General features: G+C 44.2%; 1 protein-coding gene across 5 annotated transcripts in view; it reads left to right on the top strand.

Moving 5' to 3' along the window:
- LOC143279656 (high-affinity choline transporter 1-like) overlaps nt 1–18,122 on the top strand; it is a 109,183-nt gene extending 91,061 nt beyond the window's left edge. For all 5 annotated transcript variants that reach the window (XM_076583714.1, XM_076583694.1, XM_076583728.1 and 2 more), the window contains exons 4-9: nt 5,773–5,928; nt 7,319–7,467; nt 11,002–11,148; nt 12,878–13,007; nt 13,579–13,805; nt 15,338–18,122. In XM_076583714.1, coding sequence (XP_076439829.1) covers nt 5,773–5,928; nt 7,319–7,467; nt 11,002–11,148; nt 12,878–13,007; nt 13,579–13,805; nt 15,338–15,895 — 1,367 coding nt within the window. In that variant the 3' untranslated portion in view covers nt 15,896–18,122. The remainder of the gene's footprint in view (nt 1–5,772; nt 5,929–7,318; nt 7,468–11,001; nt 11,149–12,877; nt 13,008–13,578; nt 13,806–15,337) is intronic.
- The last annotated feature ends 1,815 nt before the right edge of the window (nt 18,123–19,937 follow it).

Raw genomic sequence — 19,937 nt, forward strand, 5'->3', positions numbered from 1 at the left:
GGTACTGTTCATACTGATGACAGTCATGATGATTTAGCCCTGTTCATGCTGATGACAGTCATGATTGTGGCACTGTTCATGCTGGTGACAGTCATGATGATTTAGTACTGCTCATGCTGATGACAGTCATGATTGTGGTACTGTTCATACTGATGACAGTTATGATGATTGTTGCACTGTTCATGCTGATGACAGTCATGATTGTGGCACTGTTCATGCTGATGACAGTCATGATTGCGGCACTGTTCATACTGATGACAGTCATGATGATTTAGCACTGTTCATGCTGATGACAGTCATGATGATTTAGCACTGTTCATGCTGATGACAGTCATGATTGCGGCACTGTTCATGCTGATGACAGTCATGATGATTTAGCACTGTTCATGCTGATGACAGTCATGATTGTGGTACTGTTCATGCTGATGACAGTCATGATTGTGGCACTGTTCATGCTGATGACAGTCATGATGATTTAGCACTGTTCATGCTGATGACAGTCATGATGATTTAGCACTGTTCATGCTGATGACAGTCATGATTGTGGTACTGTTCATACTGATGACAGTTATGATGATTGTTGCACTGTTCATGCTGATGACAGTCATGATTGCGGCACTGTTCATGCTGATGACAGTCATGATTGTGGTACTGTTCATACTGATGACAGTCATGATTGTGGCACTGTTCATGCTGATCACATTCATGATGATCTAGCACTGTTCATGCTGATGACAGTCATGATGATTTAGCACTGTTCATGCTGATGACAGTCATGATTGTGGTACTGTTCATACTGATGACAGTTATGATTGTTGCACTGTTCATGCTGATGACAGTCATGATGGTGGCACTGTTCATGCTGATGACAGTCATGATTGTGGTACTGTTCATACTGATGACAGTCATGATGATTTAGCACTGTTCATGCTGATGACAGTCATGATTGTGGCACTGTTCGTGCTGATGACAGTCATGATGATTTAGCACTGTTCATGCTGATGACAGTCATTATTGCGGTACTGTTCATACTGATGACAGTTATGATGATTGTTGCACTGTTCATGCTGATGACAGTCATGATTGTGGCACTGTTCATGCTGATGACAGTCATGATTGCGGCACTGTTCATACTGATGACAGTCATGATGATTTAGCACTGTTCATGCTGATGACAGTCATGATGATTTAGCACTGTTCATGCTGATGGCAGTCATGATTGTGGCACTGTTCATGCTGATGACAGTCATGATTGCGGCACTGTTCATGCTGATGACAGTCATGATGATTTAGCACTGTTCATGCTGATGACAGTCATGATTGTGGTACTGTTCATGCTGATGACAGTCATGATTGTGGTACTGTTCATGCTGATGACAGTCATGATTGTGGCACTGTTCATGCTGATCACATTCATGATGATTTAACACTGTTCATGCTGATGACAGTCATGATGATTAAGCACTGTTCATGCTGATGACAGTCATGATTGTGGTACTGTTCATGCTGATGACAGTTATGATGATTGTTGCACTGTTCATGCTGATGACAGTCATGATTGTTGCACTGTTCATGCTGATGACAGTCATGATTGTGGCACTGTTCATGCTGATGACAGTCATGATTGTGGCACTGTTCATGCTGATCACATTCATGATGATCTAGCACTGTTCATGCTGGTGACAGTCATGATGATTTAGCACTGTTCATGCTGATGACAGTCATGATTGTGGCACTGTTCATACTGATGACAGTTATGATGATTGTTGCACTGTTCATGCTGATGACAGTCATGATGGTGGCACTGTTCATGCTGATGACAGTCATGATTTTGGCACTGTTCATGCTGATGACAGTCATGATTGTGGCACTGTTCATGCTGATGACAGTCGTGATTGCGGCACTGTTCATGCTGATGACAGTCATGATGATTTAGCACTGTTCATGCTGATGACAGTCATGATCGTGGTACTGTTCATGCTGATGACAGTCATGATTGTGGCACTGTTCATGCTGATCACATTCATGATGATTTAGCACTGTTCATGCTGATGACAGTCATGATGATTTAGCACTGTTCATGCTGATGTCAGTCATGATATAAGTGGCACTGTTCATGCTAAAGCAACAATATCGGTCTAATTTAGCGGCGGCTGAAGTAGTAGTAGTTGGTGTTGCTGCTGCTGTTGTAGTAGTTCTAACAGCATCAGTAGTAAGAGGGGGGGGGCAGCAACAGAGCAGCAGTAATCGTAGCAGCGGCAACAATAGCAGCAGAATCGTGAAATGGTTGTGAGTTGGTTCGAGTTTTTAGTGTGCGTTTGAAGTAGGATTGCATGTTCATCATTTCTGTATCAGACATCTGATTCTGATCTTTGAAACAAGCTGGACCGTAGTCCCATGAAAGGCCTGTGTGTCCTTTAACTCTCTCCATACGAACGGCGAAAGAGACGAGGTTAACAGCGTTTCACCTCAATTACCATCATCAAAATATTGCAAGCAGAAGGCTCTTATACTGAAGAGGTGAATCTTGACAAAGAATACCACAATTCTGACGACGGAAGCTAAAGAGTGGGTCATTCAGACACCCACTGGACATCCGAGGGGTCTGTATAGAGGAGAAGAGAGGACTGGCCGTACTGAGTGAGTTAACATGGATTATCTGGAACAAGAGTTGCGACAGTCTGACATTCCAGCAAAGTTGGGCGGTTATGCTTTGTATGGGAGATAATATCAACAGCATGTCGACATCAATGTTATATACATACATGTACATAAATGTCCATTTTGTATTGTATCGGAGATAATATCAACAGCATGTCGACATCAATGTTATATACATACATGTACATAAATGTCCATTTTGTATTGTATCGGAGATAATATCAACAGCATGTCGACATAAATGATATATACATACATGTACATAAATGTCCATTTTGTATTGTATCGGAGAGAATATCAACAGCATGTCGACATCAATGTTATATACATACATGTACATAAATGTCCATTTTGTATTGTATCGGAGAGAATATCAACAGCACGTCGACATCAATGATATATACATACATGTACATAATTAATGTCCCTTTTGTATTGTATAAATGATATATAAATACATCTCTCTCTCTCTCACTCTCTCTCACCATCTCTATCTCTGTCTCTCTCTTTCACACACACACACACACACACACACACACACACACACACACACACACACACAAACAAACACGCGCGCGCGCACGCACGCACGTAAAGAAATATTTCTTCTCATCAGGTAAAGAAATCTACCTAATCAACAATGAACTTTCAATGAAAATAATCACCAGTGCCAAATTGTTGCTGTATCATACGCTAATTGCCTTTTTTTCCCCTTGGGAAAGGGAAAGAGAAATAAAGGAAAAACAAGACAGTGACAGCACTTAACATGTCATTTATACATGGCTGCTGTGAAATTGGGACCCAGTAGTTGTGGTAATTACAGTGGGGTACAATACGCCTTGTATACAATACGCGCATGTGATTGAATAAAGCTGAACGCAGTTACCCCAACTGTTGACAGCCGTGATTGTGTTCAGGGAAGGTTTGTGCACAGCGAACATTTCTTTGTAATTCTCATTCTCTTTCTCCCCACCTCCCCTCCCCTCTCTCTCTCTCTCTCTCTCTCTCTCTCTCTCTCTCTCTCTCTTCTCTCTCTCATTTTGTGTTTTGTTGTCCTTGTCTTCATGACTTAAGTTTGAATTATGCCTAAATTTTACAACAGCCCGTGCCACTCAAGATTCTCACGCCAATTCTCACGCTCTTTCTCTCCCTGTCTTTCCTCTCTCTCTCTCTCTCTCTCTCTCTCTCTCTTTATGTTTTGTTGTCCTTGTTTTCATTACTTAAGGTTGAAATATGCCGGAATTTTACAATAGCCCATGCTAATGCCATCTAGGAATACAGCTGTATTGTGTATTGTGGCGTTATGCAGTTACAATGCCTTTAAACGATTGCGTATGGCTATAACTTAGGTTACAGTATTATTATGAATTGTCCATAAATGTCAAAACTGCATTTTTCGGAAAACTGATTGTGTGATAGTTATATGACTTTCCCTTTCCGTTATGGGCATTGGCATAAATCTGAATAAACCATTACGAATTCGTATTCTCTGTCTGTCTGTCTGTCTGTCTCTGTCTCTGTCTCTGTCTCTCTCTCTCTCTCTCTCTCTCTCTCTTTGCCTTTTTCTGTCACTGTCTCCGTCTGTCTGTCTTTCTGACTGTCTGTCTTGCTGTCTGGCTGAATCTCGCTCTCTCGCATTCTCTCGTCGCTCTCTCTCTGACGCATATATGCAAACACACACGCGCGCGCACACACAAAAAAGCAAACAATAAAAACCAACAGTGGTGGTTAGCGTCGCGGACTGACGGCTGGGAGGACGCGGGTTCGAATCCCAGCGGAGGTGGGTTTTTCGGCCCGTGGCCGGCTCCTACCCAGAGTTGAGTGTGCTGTGGGCTTAAATGGGGAGACTGGGACCACACAGTCGAGTGTCATCCGCTTCAAGGATGCGTCTTTGGGTGTGTTGCTCTAATTACCTGACCAACACTGCAAGTGTCTGTATCTCTCGGGCCTGGTTAACGCCGGGATATCATTATGACAGGAAGCGTAGAGTACAGCCTTGTCACGCAGTCCCAAACCAAAATGGACCTCTATAGCAACATCGTCATCATCATCGTCATCCTCCTGCTCCTTCATCGTCATCAATATAAACAAAATAGTCTCAAAGTCTGTGGCCTTTCATGCCCTGCTCTCATGGTGACCTCAGTTTCGATACCCCTCCACTTCCGTGCTTGGGGTGAGTCCTGTCAATGTCGTCAGTGTCGGCAGATTCATGGGGGGCTGTTGTTTGAGGGACGTGGTGGCGGTCTCCACTCTGGGAGGGACGCTCACTCAGTCTGGCTCCGCGACTAAGCCATTATTGTCGTTAGTAGGGGGCTTAGTAGGTGGTGTCCTAAGTACGTTAAAAAACAGAACAGGCACCACTGAACACCACCGAAGTGACTCAGCAGCAGTGCAGGGTCTCCTCTGGTGCGTGGCCTCCTGGCGACCTAACATCGATGGTTCCCTGTGGACTGCCGACGCTGGAACTGCGACGGATGAACCCGGGTGTGGCTGTGTATGGGGGAATCTAAATGAGCGGCGTGGGAGTAATGCCACTGAAACGGTGCAGATGATGGGGCAGCAAAAAAAAAAAAAAAAAAAAAAAAAAAAAAAAAAAAAACCAACAGTGGTCCGCACTGCACTTCGTTCCTGGCAACAGGTGCGGCGGTGGCCTAGTGTGTATGTGTGTGTGTATGTGCGTGTGTATGTGTGTGTATGTGTGTGTGCGAGTGTGTGTGTGCGAGCGTGCGTGCGTGCATGTATGTTTCTGTATGTGCGTACGTGCGTGCATGCGAGTGTGTGCGTGCGTGCGTGCGTGTGTGTGTGTATTTCTGTATGTGCGTGCGTGCGTGCATGCGAGTGTGTGTTTGCTTGCTTGCTTGTTTGTGTTTGTGGCATTGGGAGGAGTGCTCTTTTTGTCTTGTGAGAAACAAAGAGGGAGGAGTAGAACTGGAGTCTGGGTGGGATGTGTATGTGGAGATGTGCATTTGTGCGATCGGTGTGTGTGTGTGTTTGTGCGCGCGCGCGCGCGTGTGTGTGTGTGTGTGTTTGTGTGTGTGTGTGTGATCGGTTTGTGTGTGTGTGTTTCTCTGTGTGTGTCTGTGTTTGTATCTGCGTGCGTGTGTGTTGCAGCGGGCCTGGTGTACGCCCCCAAGATGCGGAAGGCTGGCTACGTGACGATGTTCGACCCCTTCCAGCTGAAGTACGGCCGCAAAGTGGGGGCCATCCTCTTCATCCCTCAGATGCTCAGCGACCTCTTCTGGGCCGCCTCCGTCCTCTCCGCTCTCGGTAACAGCACCTTGCGGTCTCGTCTTCTTTCTGTTGTTGTTGGTGTGTGTGTGTGTGTTTTCTCAAATCTCTCTTTTTGTGAATGGCTTTGCGGGATTTTTTTTCCCATTTGATTCACAGAAACGTTGGGCAAGCAAGGGAATGGGACCTCCGTGGATGTGTTCGGCAGCAGAGGATGGTGTTTGAGTGGGATGGAGTGTGTGTGTGTGTGTGTGTGTGTGTGTGTGTGTGTGTGTGTGTGTGTGTGTTCGTTCTTTGGTTTAACGTCTTTTTACTACAAGTGATATTAGATGAGGGTAGGGAACAAAGTCGAGGGAGGAAAAAGAAATTACTGTGTGCACATGCGAGTATGTGATTGTGTGTATGTGTGTGTGTGCGCGCGTGTGTGCGTGCGTGTGTGTGTGTGTGTGTGTGTGTGTGTGTGTGTGTGTGTGTGTGAATGTTGCGAGAGAGAGGAAGAGAGAGATAGTGGGTGGAATTTTCTCATTTAATCAGTTAAGAAAATAACGTATTTCAATATAAAGATGTTTTTTTAATGCCTAATTTCTTTTACCTCTGTTGTGTATTTTTCAACTTGATATTGTATCGAAATCATATTGATTTTACTATCATAATTATGCTCATAATTGTCCAATATATTGTGCGTACATGTATGCATAACAGTGTGCGTGACTACGGGCGTATGTGCGTGCGCTCAGTTGTGTATTTATGTCTTTTTCTTTTTCTTTGCAATTGTGGAATAGTGATTCTTTTAACTGGCTTGCTTTGAGATTACTGTGTTGTTGTTTTTTTTATGTTGTATGCTATCATGTTTCACTGTTTTGCTTGAAATGTGTGTGGACCACAGACCTCACCATTCTTAGTTACTCTATCTGAGATAATAAAGTGATTCTGATTTTGATACCCATTGCAGTGTGAGGTCTTTTAGCCTGAAATTGTGTGCTTTGCTTAGTATTTAAAAAGATAATAACAACACCGATGAATTTGGTTTTACTTATCAATGCATATATTCGCCAGTTTATTTATTTATTTATCTATTTATATTTTTTATTCATTCGTTTATTTGTTTGTTTGTTTATTTATTCATTTATTCATTTTTTGTTTGTTTGTTTATTTATTTGTTGCTGTTGTTTTTTGTGTGTTTTTTTGTTTGTTTTTTTTTTGTTTTTTGTTTGTTTGTTTGTTTATTCATACATTAATATATTTGTTTAATCATTCGTTTAGTAATCTGTTTTATTCGTCTGTTAGTCCATTCATTTATGTGTTTACCTATGAAATTTTATTTGTGTATTTATTTATCTGCCCATCTATATATTGTATGTATGCATGTATGAATATATGTATGTATGTATGTATGCGTGTATGTATGTATGTATGTATGTATGGTCAGGAAACACGGTGGCGGTGATCCTGGACGTGAATGCAGAGTTGTCCATCATCGTGTCGGCTGCTGTGGCCATTTTCTACACCTTCATGGGGGGCCTCAGCTCTGTGGCCTACACCGATGTCATCCAGTTCTTCCTCATTGCCCTCGGACTGGTCAGTTTATCACGTGCATATTCACGTGCTCCGCTAGCTTGCTGATAGTTTGCAATCTTTGCTACTGTTTTCGTTCTCTAGTTTGTCATGGTGTTTTATGTCTTGTTTTGTTTTGTCAGTTCGTTGTGTAACCTACAGCGATTGTTTCATTAACTCACTCAGTACGGCCAGTCCTCTCTTCTCCTCTACACAGACCCCTCGGATGTCCAGTGGGTGTCTGAATGACCGAACCTATAGCTTCCGTCGTCAGACTTGTGGTATTCTTTGTCAACATTCACCTCTTCAATATAAGAGCCTTCCGCTTGCAATATTTTGATGGTGGTAATTGGGGTGAAACGCTGTTAACGTCGTCTCTTTCGCCGTTCGTATGGAGAGAGTTAAAAGCTCTCTGGCCGTCAGATAGACTGAAGGCGTGCCGATAGCTTTCTTTTTCACTGGATAGTCGTTCGTCTCCCTTTTTCACTTCTGTGGTGAGGCATTTTTGACTCACTTGTGTAAACAAAGTGAGTCTGTGTTTTAACCCGGTGTTCGGTTGTCTGTGTGTGTGTGTGTGTGTGTGTGTCCGTGTGTCTGTGTGTCTGTGTGTCCGTGGTAAACTTTAACATTGACATTTTCTCTGCAAATACTTTGTCAGTTGACACCAAATTAGGCATAAAAATTGGAAAAATTCAGTTCTTTCTAGTCATCTTGTTTAAAACAATATTGCACCTCTGGGATGGGCACAAAAAATAATAAAGAAGCCTAATTATATGCAAACTGCATTTACTGTTATATTCGTATTTTTTGTATTCTCTAAATTGGCACTTTGACCTCTTATTCTGACACAACAACAAGATGAGTCATTATTATCATTTTTTGTTCAAACAGGAACTTCTTTTGCTAAGCATGGAATTTTTATTTATTTTGCAAACGTTTTGGTGCAGATAGTAAAAAAAAAAGGAAATTACTCTGTAATTAATGCTAGGGGACTTAATTTATCACAAGTGAGTCTTGAAGGCCTTGCCTCTCTTGTTGTGTTGGTTCCTGCTGAAACTGCAGTAAAACCCCTCCCGTTTTCATTGTTGCCAAATGTAAGTTTGAACTTTTTCTGGTTTCATGTCTCACCGATTGCAATCTGTCAAAATACCAACGAGTGTGTACAAAGAAGTTTCCGCGTGACTTATCATCGGCAAATTATTCCAGCAGCGACGAAAAATAATATAGTACAATCGAATTCCGTATTTTTCTCCCCAGTTTATATTCATTGCTGATCAACCCCATCAAAACGATAGACCTTTGTGGCTACAATATTGTTAACACGAAACTACGCGAAATTGCATATTATGAAATGAACGTTTATGATTTATTTTGGCAGTCAGAAGTACAATGTGCTCTAACAGGTGACGGTACACTGTCATGCAGGGTATGCCCTGATGGAATGTTACAGTACCTGGTGTTTTGTCATGCAGGGTATGGCCTGATGGAATGTTACAATACCTGGTACATTGTCATGCAGGGTATGGCCTAATGGAATGTTACAGTACCTGGAATGTTACAATACCTGGTACATTGTCATGCAAGGTATGGCCTGATGGAATGTTACAGTAGCTGGAATGTTACAATACCTGGTATTGCAGGGTATGCCCTGATGGAATGAAACAGTACCTGGTGTTCTGTCATGCAGGGTATGGCCTGATGGAATGTTACAATACCTGGTACATTGTCATGCAGGGTATGCCCTGATGGAATGTTACAATACCTGGTGTTCTGTCATGCAGGGTATGGCCTGATGGAATGTTACAGTACCTGGTACATTGTCATGCAGGGTATGGCCTGATGGAATGTTACAATACCTGGTGTTCTGTCATGCAGGGTATGGCCTGATGGAATGTTACAGTACCTGGCACATTGTCATGCAGGGTATGCCCTGATGGAATGTTACAGTACCTGGTGTTCTGTCATGCAGGGTATGGCCTGATGGAATGTTACAGTACCTGGTGTTCTGTCATGCAGGGTATGCCCTGATGGAATGTTACAATACCTGGTACATTGCCATGCTGGGTATGTCCTGATCGAATGTTACAATACCTGGTACATTGTCATGCAGGGTATGCCCGGATGGAATGTTACAATACCTGGTACATTGTCATGCAGGGTATGCCCTGATGGAATGTTACAGTACCTGGTACATTGTCATGCAGGGTATGGCCTAATGGAATGTTACAGTACCTGGAATGTTACAATACCTGGTACATTGTCATGCAGGGTATGGCCTGATGGAATGTTACAGTACCTGGTACATTGTCATGCAGGGTATGGCCTAATGGAATGTTACAATACCTGGTACATTGTCATGCAAGGTATGGCCTGATGGAATGTTACAATACCTGGTACATTGTCATGCAGGGTATGCCCGGATGGAATGTTACAATACCTGGTATATTGTCATGCAGGGTATGCCCTGATGGAATGTTACAGTACCTGGTACATTGTCATGCAGGGTATGGCCTAATGGAATGTTACAATACCTGGTACATTGTCATGCAAGGTATGGCCTGATGGAATGTTACAGTACCTGGAATGTTACAATACCTGGTACATTGTCATGCAGGGTATGGCCTGATGGAATGTTACAGTACCTGGTACATTGTCATGCAGGGTATGGCCTAATGGAATGTTACAATACCTGGTACATTGTCATGCAAGGTATGGCCTGATGGAATGTTACAGTACCTGGAATGTTACAATACCTGGTACATTGTCATGCAAGGTATGGCCTAATGGAATGTTACAGTACCTGGAATGTTACAATACCTGGTACATTGTCATGCATGGTATGGCCTGATGGAATGTTACAATACCTGGTACCTTGTCATGCAGGGTATGGCCTGATGGAATGTTACAGTACCTGGTATATTGTCATGCAGTGTATGTCCTGATGGAATGTTACAATACCTGGTACATATGTCATGCAGGGTATGGCCTGATGGAATGTTACAGTACCTGGAATGTTACAGTACCTGGTACATTGTCATGCAGGGTATGGCCTGATGGAATGTTACAGTACCTGGAATGTTACAATACCTGGTACATTGTCATGCAGGGTATGGCCTGATAGAATGTTACAGTACCTGGAATGTTACAGTACCTGGTACATTGTCATGCAGGGTATGGCCTGATAGAATGTTACAGTACCTGGAATGTTACAATACCTGGTACATTGTCATGCAGGGTATGGCCTGATGGAATGTTACAATACCTGGTACATTGTCATGCAGGGTATGTCCTGATGGAATGTTACAGTACCTGGTACATTGTCATGCAAGATATGGCCTAATGGAATGTTACACTACCTGGAATGTTACAATACCTGGTATATTGTCATGCAGGGTATGGCCTGATGGAATGTTACAATACCTGGTATATTGTCATGCAGGGTATGCCCTGATGGAATGTTACAATACCTGGTACATTGTCATGCAGGGTATGGCCTGATGGAATGTTACAATACCTGGTGTACTGTCATGCAGGGTATGCCCTGATGGAATGTTACAGTACCTGGTGTTCCCCTTCGCTCTGAACCACGAGGCGGTGGACCTCAGCCGTGTGTCAGACAGGTGGATTGGCACCATTCAGCCCGACCAGGTGGGCAAGTTCATCGATGTCTTCCTGCTTCTTCTCATGGGAGGACTGCCCTGGCAGGTGCGTATAAGCCGAGTTTTTTCGTTTTGTTTTTTGTTGTTTTTTTTGGGGGGGTCGGAGTGGTTGGGGACGGGGGTGTGGGGGAGGTTGTTTTGTTTTGTTTTCTTTTGTTTTGTTTTTTTGTTGTTGTTGTTTTTTGTGTTTGTGTTTTGTTTTTGTTCTTTGTTGTTGTTGTTTTTTGTTGTTTGTTTGTTTTGTTTTTATTTTGTTGTTGTTGTTTTTTTGTTGTTGTTGATGTTTGTTTGTGATTTCATGTCGAATGCCAGTGACATATTTCATTTACTTTGCCTAGTGGGTAGAGAACTTTTTTCTTTTTTTCCTTTTTTCGATTTTTTTCTTCTTCTTCTTTTTTCTTTTTTGTTGTTGTTGTTTGTTTGTTTGTTTTGACGTGTTTTTTGTTGTTGTTTTTTGTAGGGGGTGGTTGTTGTGGGGGATTAGAAATTAGACCGACAGTTTGAAAATTTAGTTAAGCTTTGTGTGAAGGTTTAAGACTATGTTCTTTGTAATCGGTCCAATCGGACATTAATGAAATTCGTTTCCAGGCTGGCTTTGAAACAACGCGCACTTAAAGGGGCGGAGGTAATGAAAGGTAACTGTATACATTGCATCGTTTGTTGAGTTCCTTCCCAGTTGCAATTGACATTGTCCTCACAGTGACGTGTTGGTCGTGTTATCCTTTCAGTGATGTGTGGGTCGTGTTATCCTTACAGTGGTATGGGGGTCGTGTTGTCCTGACAGTGATGCTTGGGTCGTATTGTCCTTACAGTGTTGTGCGGATCGTGTTGTCCTCAAGGTGTGGCATTGTCCTTACAGATTTGTGTTGCCCTCACAGTGTTGCGTTGTCCTTACAGTGCTGTGTTCTTACAGTGTTGTGTTGTCCTTATAGTGTTGTGTTGTGTTGTCCTTACAGCATTGTGTTGTCCTTACAGTGTTGCGTTGTGTTGTCCTTACAGTGTTGTGTTGTCCTTACAGTGTTGTGTTGTCCTTACAGTGTTGTGTTGTCCTTACAGTGTTGCGTTGTCCTTACAGTGCTGTATTCTTACAGTGTTGCGTTGTCCTTACAGTGCTGTATTCTTACAGTGTTGTGTTGTCCTTACAGTGCTGTATTCTTACAGTGTTGTGTTGTCCTTATAGTGTTGTGTTGTCTTTACAGCGTTGTGTTGTCCTTACAGTGTTGTCTTTACAGCGTTGTGTTGTCCTTACAGCGTTGTGTTGTCCTTACACTGTTGTGTTGTCCTTACAGAGTTGTGTTGTCCTTACAGTGTTGTGTTATCTTTACAGTGTTGTGTTGTCCTTATAGTGTTGTGTTGTCTTTACAGCGTTGTGTTGTCTTTACAGAGTTGTGTTGTCCTTACAGTGTTGTGTTATCTTTACAGTGTTGTGTTGTCCTTACAGCGTTGTGTTGTCCTTACAGTGTTGCGTTGTGTTGTCCTTACAGTGTTGTGTTGTGTTGTCCTTACAGCGTTGTGTTGTCCTTACAGTGCGGTGTTGTGTTGTCCTTACAGCGTTGTGTTGTCCTTACAGTGTTGTGTTGTCCTTACAGTGTTGCGTTGTCCTTACAGTGTTGTGTTGTGTTGTCCTTACAGCGTTGTGTTGTCCTTACAGTGTTGTGTTGTGTTGTCCTTACAGCGTTGTGTTGTCCTTACAGTGTTGCGTTGTCCTTACAGTGTAGTTGTTGTTGTCCTTACAGTGATGTATATGAATGTGGGTCACCGCCTTGTGGTTGCAGACGTACTACCAGCGGGCCCTGGCGTGCCGTGACTACAAGGTGGCCAGGCTGAGCACCATCATGGCGGGCGTGGCCTCCGCCCTCCTCTCCATCCCGCCAGCGGTCATCGGAGTCGTCGGGGCTTCCACTGGTGGGCCTCTTTGGTTTGGTTTGGTTTGGTTTGGTTTGGGGGATTTTGTTCTTGGTTAGTTGGTGTCTTTGTTTGTTTTTTTTGCTTGCTTCATCACCTTGCCATGAAGGTTCTACTTTCTCTATACATGATAGGTCTGGCTGTCTTTCTGTCTCATGCTGCCTGCATGTCTGTCTGTCTGTCTGTCTGTCTGTCTCTCTGTCTGTCTCTCTCTCTCTCTCTCTCTCTCTCTCTCTCTCTCTCTCTCTCTCTCTCCCACCCAACATGTCGAAAATGAATTGCGATTTCGTGTATGTGTGTGTGTATGTGTGCGCGCATGCGTGCGTGCGGCGTGTGTCCGTGTATTCAATTTAAAGTCTTTCCACTTTAAATGCTACTGGTGTGTGAATGTGTGTGTGAGTGTGTGTTTGTGTGTGCGTGCGCGTGTGTATCTATGTTGTACCTGTGTTACTATGTACGTGTATACATGCCCATGTCTATATCCGTGTTTTCACACACACACACACACACACACACACACACACACACACACACACACACACACACACACACACACACACACACCCAACAGACTGGAACCAGACGGACTACAGGACGCCGACGGGCACCAGCGAGCTGCCGGAGTCTGAGAGGAGCCTGGTGCTGCCCCTGGTGATGCAGTACCTGGTGCCCCTGCCCGTGTCCGTGTTGGGCATCGGCACAGTGGCCGCCGCCGTCATGTCCTCCGCAGACTCTTGCATCCTCGCCTCCGCCTCCGTCTTCGCCAAGAATATCTACTGCGACATCATTCGACCAAAGGTGGGGGGTAGGGAGAGAGAAGTGGGGAGGGAGGGAGAGAGGGGTGGGGAGAGAGAGAGAGAGGTGGGGAGATAGAAGTGGGGAGGAAGAGAGGGCGGAGGGAGGAAGGGAGAGTGATACGGGTAGGACGATAAATGTTGGGAGAGAGGGAGGGAGAGAGAGAGACAGGGCGAGAAAAGTGGGGAGAGAGGGCGGAGGGAGGAAGGGGGAAGTGATACGGGTAGAACGATAAATGTTGGGAGAGAGGGGGGGGGAAGGGAGAGAGGGAAAGAGAGAGACAGGGCGAGAAAAGTGGGGAGGGAGAGAGGGGAGAGAGAGAGAGAAAGGGAGGGAAGGAGAGAGACAGAGAGAGAGAGAGGGAGGGAGATAGAGGAAACGAAAGGGAGAGAGAATGAGTGAATAAATGAATGGTTTAGTCATAGCAGGCCAATGCCACAGAGAGAGAATGAGGGAGAGAAAGATAATGGGTGAGAGAGTGAGACAGATGTTTATTTAACTTGGTTAATGTTCTTGGTGGTGGTGGTTGGTCTTGTTGTTGCTGCCTTTGTTGTTGGTTTTTGTTCTTGTTTCTGGTGAGGAGGAAGGTGGCAGAGTGGTGAAAACGCTCGGCTGACAATACAGAGAGTCCGTGAGGGTGTGGGTTTGAATCCCGCTGTCGCCCTTTCTCCCAAGTTTGACTGGAAAAATCAAACTGAACGTGTAGTCTTTCGGATGAGGCGGTAAACCGAGGTCCCGTGTGCAGCACGTACTTGGCGCACTGAAAAAGAACCATGGCAACCAGAGTGTTGTCCTCTGGCAAAAGTGATCTACTCTGATAGGTACACAAACATATAAGTATGCACTCAAGGTCTGACAAGTGCGTTGGGTTATGCTGCTGTCAGGCATCTGCCTAGCAGATGTGGTGTAGCGTATATGGATTTGTCCGAACGCAGTGACGCCTCCTTGAGAAACTGAAACTGTTGTTTCTGTTGTTGTTGCTGTTGGTGTCAGTGACTGTTGTCGTCGTCGTTGTTGTTGTTGTTACTGTGCTTACTGTTGTTTTGCTGTGGTGTTTGTTATTTCTGCTATTGCTGGTGTTGCTGTCGTTGTTGGTGCTAGTGCTGTTGCTGTTTTTATTGTCGTCGTTTAGGACACAGACCGACGGAAAGAGAGTAAGGGATTGACTGGGGTTTTTGTTTGTTTGTTTGGTGTGGGGTTGTTGGTTTTTTTGTTTGTTTTTTTTTGTTTTTTGTTGTTGTTTTTGTTTGGTGTTGTTTGTTGTGTTTTTTTTTGGGGGGTGTTTGTTTGTTTGTTTTTGTTTTTGTTTTTATTTTGCAATCTCATAAGATCGCTTTCCACGTGTAGCCTTCAAGGGGAAATTGTTCTCTCTTTTTTTCTTTTTTTTTTTAATATATTGTTCTCCCAAAAACACCAGGTCATGTGGCAGATTAAGGAGATAAAGATAATTGTTACAATGAAAATAATAAAGCAAAATAAGAACTGAGGAAGAGGTAGAAAGAAACCTGACACATAGCACGTGTACTGTGCGCCAGGCGTCAGGCCGGGAGCTGGTGTGGGTGCTGAGGGTGACGGTGCTGGTGTGCGGCACCCTGGCCACGGTGATCGCCGTGACGGCCAGCAGCATCTACGGCCTCTTCGTCCTCTGCTCAGACCTCATGTACGTCGTGCTCTTCCCACAGCTGACCATGATCCTCTGGTTCGCCCCGTCCAATAGCTACGGCTGCCTGCTGGGCTACGTCACCGCCTTCCTGCTCCGCATCCTGGCCGGGGAGCCGCTGATCGGCCTGCCGCCCGCCGTCCGCTTCCCCCTCTACCACCCGGACCACGGCCAGGGCTTCCCCTTCCGCACCTTCATCATGCTCTGCAGCCTCGGCGCCATCATCGGTGGCTCCCTCCTCTCGCAGCTGGTCTTCACGCGGGGCTGGCTGCCCGCCCGCTACGACATACTGCACTGCCTGAGGAACAGGACCATCGAGATGCGACAGGTGCCGCAGACAGACCCCAAGGCGGAGCAGGGGGCGGGTTTGACTGAGGACGGGGTGGTGGCGGGCAAGGCGTCCCTGGCGCAGTTTGAGGACGTTCGCTTGTAAATCAGTGAGCGTGTCAGGGTAAGGAGGGTTCGGGGGTGTGGGGTGTGAAGACAGCTGAACAGTGATGACCAGTGCAAACTCAGCATAATGATATAACACAGCCGGAGCAAATCCAGTGTGGCAAAGATAGTGTTTACACAGCGCCGTGTAATCCAGTGAATATTGTACAAACCAGTATACTCCAATGAAGATCATGTTGTGCAAACGGAGTTTTACCCTGTGAAAATAGTTTGGACGCAATGTAATCAAGTGAAGAAAGTATGACACAAACGCAATGAAAGCCATCGAGGTTGCCTGTAGACGCTATGTAGTCTACTTAATTAAGATTATACATTAGAAACATTGTTCAGTGAAGATAGCACAGACGCAGTATAATCCATTGAATATAGTGCAAATAGTGTAATCTTTACCAAACAGCCATCAACAAAGGCAGTATAAAGTTTACCTCATACAGCCATCAAATTAACACCACATGCAGACGTCTAATCAATATCAGAAACAGCCATCTATTCTATGCCATATACAGCTACCGAACTTATGTCACATACAACCATCTCAGAGTATATCACATACAGCCTCCTAATCTATATACGGCTATCTATGTACGGCCACCACAAAGCCAACAACTGTATTGAAGTTTCCCTTTGGATTAAAACTCTCCGCCCTCTCACTCTGATCTTTGGATACCAAGGTCATACCAAACTGCTTTTTAACTACATTTGCCATAACTTGTTTGATTATTGTTGGTATGGAATTTAATCAGATCCTTTTTTCTTTCTTTCTTTTTTTTCCATTAAATAACTGATGCCACGAATTTTGTGGGTAAGGCTGGTCATTTGTGCCTTATTCACACTGAACACTGAAGCTCTTTTTTTCTTTCTTTTTTTCTTTTTTCTTTCTTTATTTCCCCCCTTCTTTTTTTTTTCGGGGGTTTGGGACGGGGTACTGAGTTTATTTGTATGATCATTTTGATTCCGATTTATTTTTTTTAATAAGAACTACAGCCCTTCTGTGGCAGCATTTTTGACAAGAGTAGGATTATGATCTTTAGACAGCACGTCATTGTGTATAAACATCTAAAACAAATTTATCTGCATGTTTAAAACAAGATTTATGCTGACCTGCAAACACATTGCTTTTTTTCCTGTCACATTTTCTGTTCCATCTGATTTGTCGTGTTATTGTAAGTCCTGCCGTGCTTATCGTGGAACTCTGTCAGGACTGTGATTTTTCTTCTTCTTTTTCTCAGTATATTTTTGTTTTTATGTTTGTTTCATTGGAATGAAACTAATACTGCAATGAAATGAAGTGATGATCATGCCTCTGTCACGGTGTGTGTGGGGGGGGCGGGGAGGGGGGGGATCTGGGTCTGGGTCTTGGTCTGTGTGTGTGTGTGTGTGTGTGTGAGAGAGAGAGAGAGACGTGTGTGTGTGTGTGTGCGTGTGTGTGTGTGTGTGTGTGTAGACCACTGAAGAATAACGTGACTGTGTAGGTGAACCAACGGATGCGGTATCAGTATCAGTATCAACGGATGCACATATTTAAACTTGCATTTCACTGAATTGACCTCGAAATTGATATCATTGTCAAGAGGAAAAAGAAAGAAAGAAAAGTTTTGCATGTTTTGATAAAAATCACACTCACCAATGCAGATATTAACACAAGAGTTTTCCCCCTTCGTGAGGAAACTGGAGTCGCACGAAATACGAAATTGTTAAACACTGAAAAGCTAGGAAGATTCAACTGATATAAAACCGTCAGTTGATCAACGTTATACGTTTGCAGTTTATCTGGACCTCAGTTTTTACTTGATTCATAAATACAGGTTGAAAAGATGGATGAACGTTTATGCTCATTTGGCAAAAACCTTTTAAAGGTCTGTGATTAGTACAATAGAATAGTACATCTCATTCACTCACTCTCTCTCTCTCTCTCTCTCTCTCTCTCTCTCTCTCTCTCTCTACGTGGCACAACTGAGTCATGCTTGGTTCGCACACATACACAATGCCACTCAGTTGCACGGTACTTCCGGACTTATCTGCATCGGTTTTGTGTGTGTAGTGTGTGTGTGTCTAAGTAACACTGACTGTTGAATCTTGATAGTTGGACTGGGGTGTTGTTGTTGTTTTCAGTACCCGCCAATTGCCAGTGTGTGATACTATAATGCTTCTATTTTCTAGTGCTTATGTTTTGTATTGCCCTAAATAAAACCTACTACCACTCAGTATGATGCAGACAGTGTATGTGTGTGTGTGTGTGTGTGTGTGTGCGCCGGAGCGGCGGTGCCGTGCGGCCGGCCGGTGGGGGGTGTGTGTGTGTGTGTGTGTGTGCGTGCACTCAGTCATGCGTGTGTATGTGAGTGAGTGTGTGTATGTGTGCGTGTGTGTGAGAGAGAGAAGTTATATGACGCTACCGTAGCCGAGTACGTCAACTGAGTGTCAAACCACGTCAATAGCCAGTTCACGCCTTTGTCACGGCTGAATTTTCTTCCGTGTGGGGTTCAAAACGCTCACATACTCCACAAGTTCCGCAGCGCCATCAAAGGCATCGATTCTCAGCATGCAAAACTGAAACCGCCAAGACGGCGAACAACAAACGTGCATAACTCACTGAAGCATACCAAGCTTACACTGACGCCGGGTCATACATGCACGCTGCACACGCACAACTTTATACTGACACGCACACACACACACACACACACACACACACACACACGCAAACTCCCCTTGTGTATGCACATTCCGGCTCACCCACCTCACGTCATCAAACGGGGGATTCACTAATGATAATGATGATAAAAGTCGTAAAGAATACTCAGTGGCCGAAAATATCCGAACCCCAGTCTGTCGAAAAGTTTTGTGCCAGAGCTGAAGACCGTGAGGAACTGACACGTGCGCGCGGTCTCCCGGCACCGGGGGGGGGGGGGGGGGGGCGGCGGCATTCGTGCATGCAGTGCGTGCGCGGTATACGATGTGTGTCAGTATCTGTCTCAGCGAGTCTGTGTCACATGACTGTGTCTGTGTGTGTGTGCCAGTGTGCACTATGTGTGTGTTATGTAACGTGACGGTGCTTGTGACGGGAATGCGTGTCAGTATGTTTCTCAGCCGGTTTAATTTAACCGGTCTTTTCACTTTGAGTGATATTACTAAACAACTGAACAGTATAATCAGTCATCATTTCCTGAGTGTGTGTCGTGTGTGGGAGATGAGGGGAAGCGGGAGGTTGTCAGTGGCAACTGAAGGGGGGTAGTATAGAGAAATGATAAACGGCTGGAACAGCTGATGAAATCGGCAACAATTTGTAAATGACGTCAGTGCACTCAGTGTGAAACGACAATTAACAATTCAAGTTAGACAACAGAGTAATGATCAAATATCGGTAGGTCGCATCAGTCCCGCCATTCACTGTTGGACAATACAGGGCCCGGATCACAGTCAGTCCAGAAAATTCGAACAAAAGTTGTCTAATTGGTAGAACATTATTTATCTCATGTTAATATTCTGTAAAAAAATAAAATAAAATAAATAAAAAAAATTCAATAAATAAATAAAATAAAACTATAATAAAATAAATAAAACAGAATAAAAATGTTATATTTTAAAAACTAAAATAAAGAAGTGTCAGGTCCCGGTTTGCCAGTGTGTGCCGTTGGGCCAGTGTAGTCGGAGCGGTGTCAGTCAGTGAGTGCCGGTGCGCCACGGTATGGATTATGTCAGTCTTGGCCATCAGTTGGCACTAGTGAGATTTTTTTTTTTTTTAAACACAGCACAGATACGATTAGTGTCTACAGTGAGTTATTAGTCGGTGTCCGTCAATATGTATTCAGTGGCAAGGCCGGCCGGCCAATCACTGAACTGATGCCGTAAACCACTGCTCTAAAATAAATCTGGCAGTGGCCGACAACCCAGGCCAAAGTTCGTGCACCAACCACTGAGATATATATTATGTCTATGGCACCAACTAATGCCAAAACACATCCATGCGTACACCGCTTTATCATCTTCACCGGGCTCCACAAAACCTAAACTGAGTGCCCGGC

The sequence above is a fragment of the Babylonia areolata genome, chromosome 1 (assembly GCF_041734735.1).
Source record: "Babylonia areolata isolate BAREFJ2019XMU chromosome 1, ASM4173473v1, whole genome shotgun sequence".
NCBI lineage: Eukaryota > Metazoa > Mollusca > Gastropoda > Neogastropoda > Buccinidae > Babylonia > Babylonia areolata.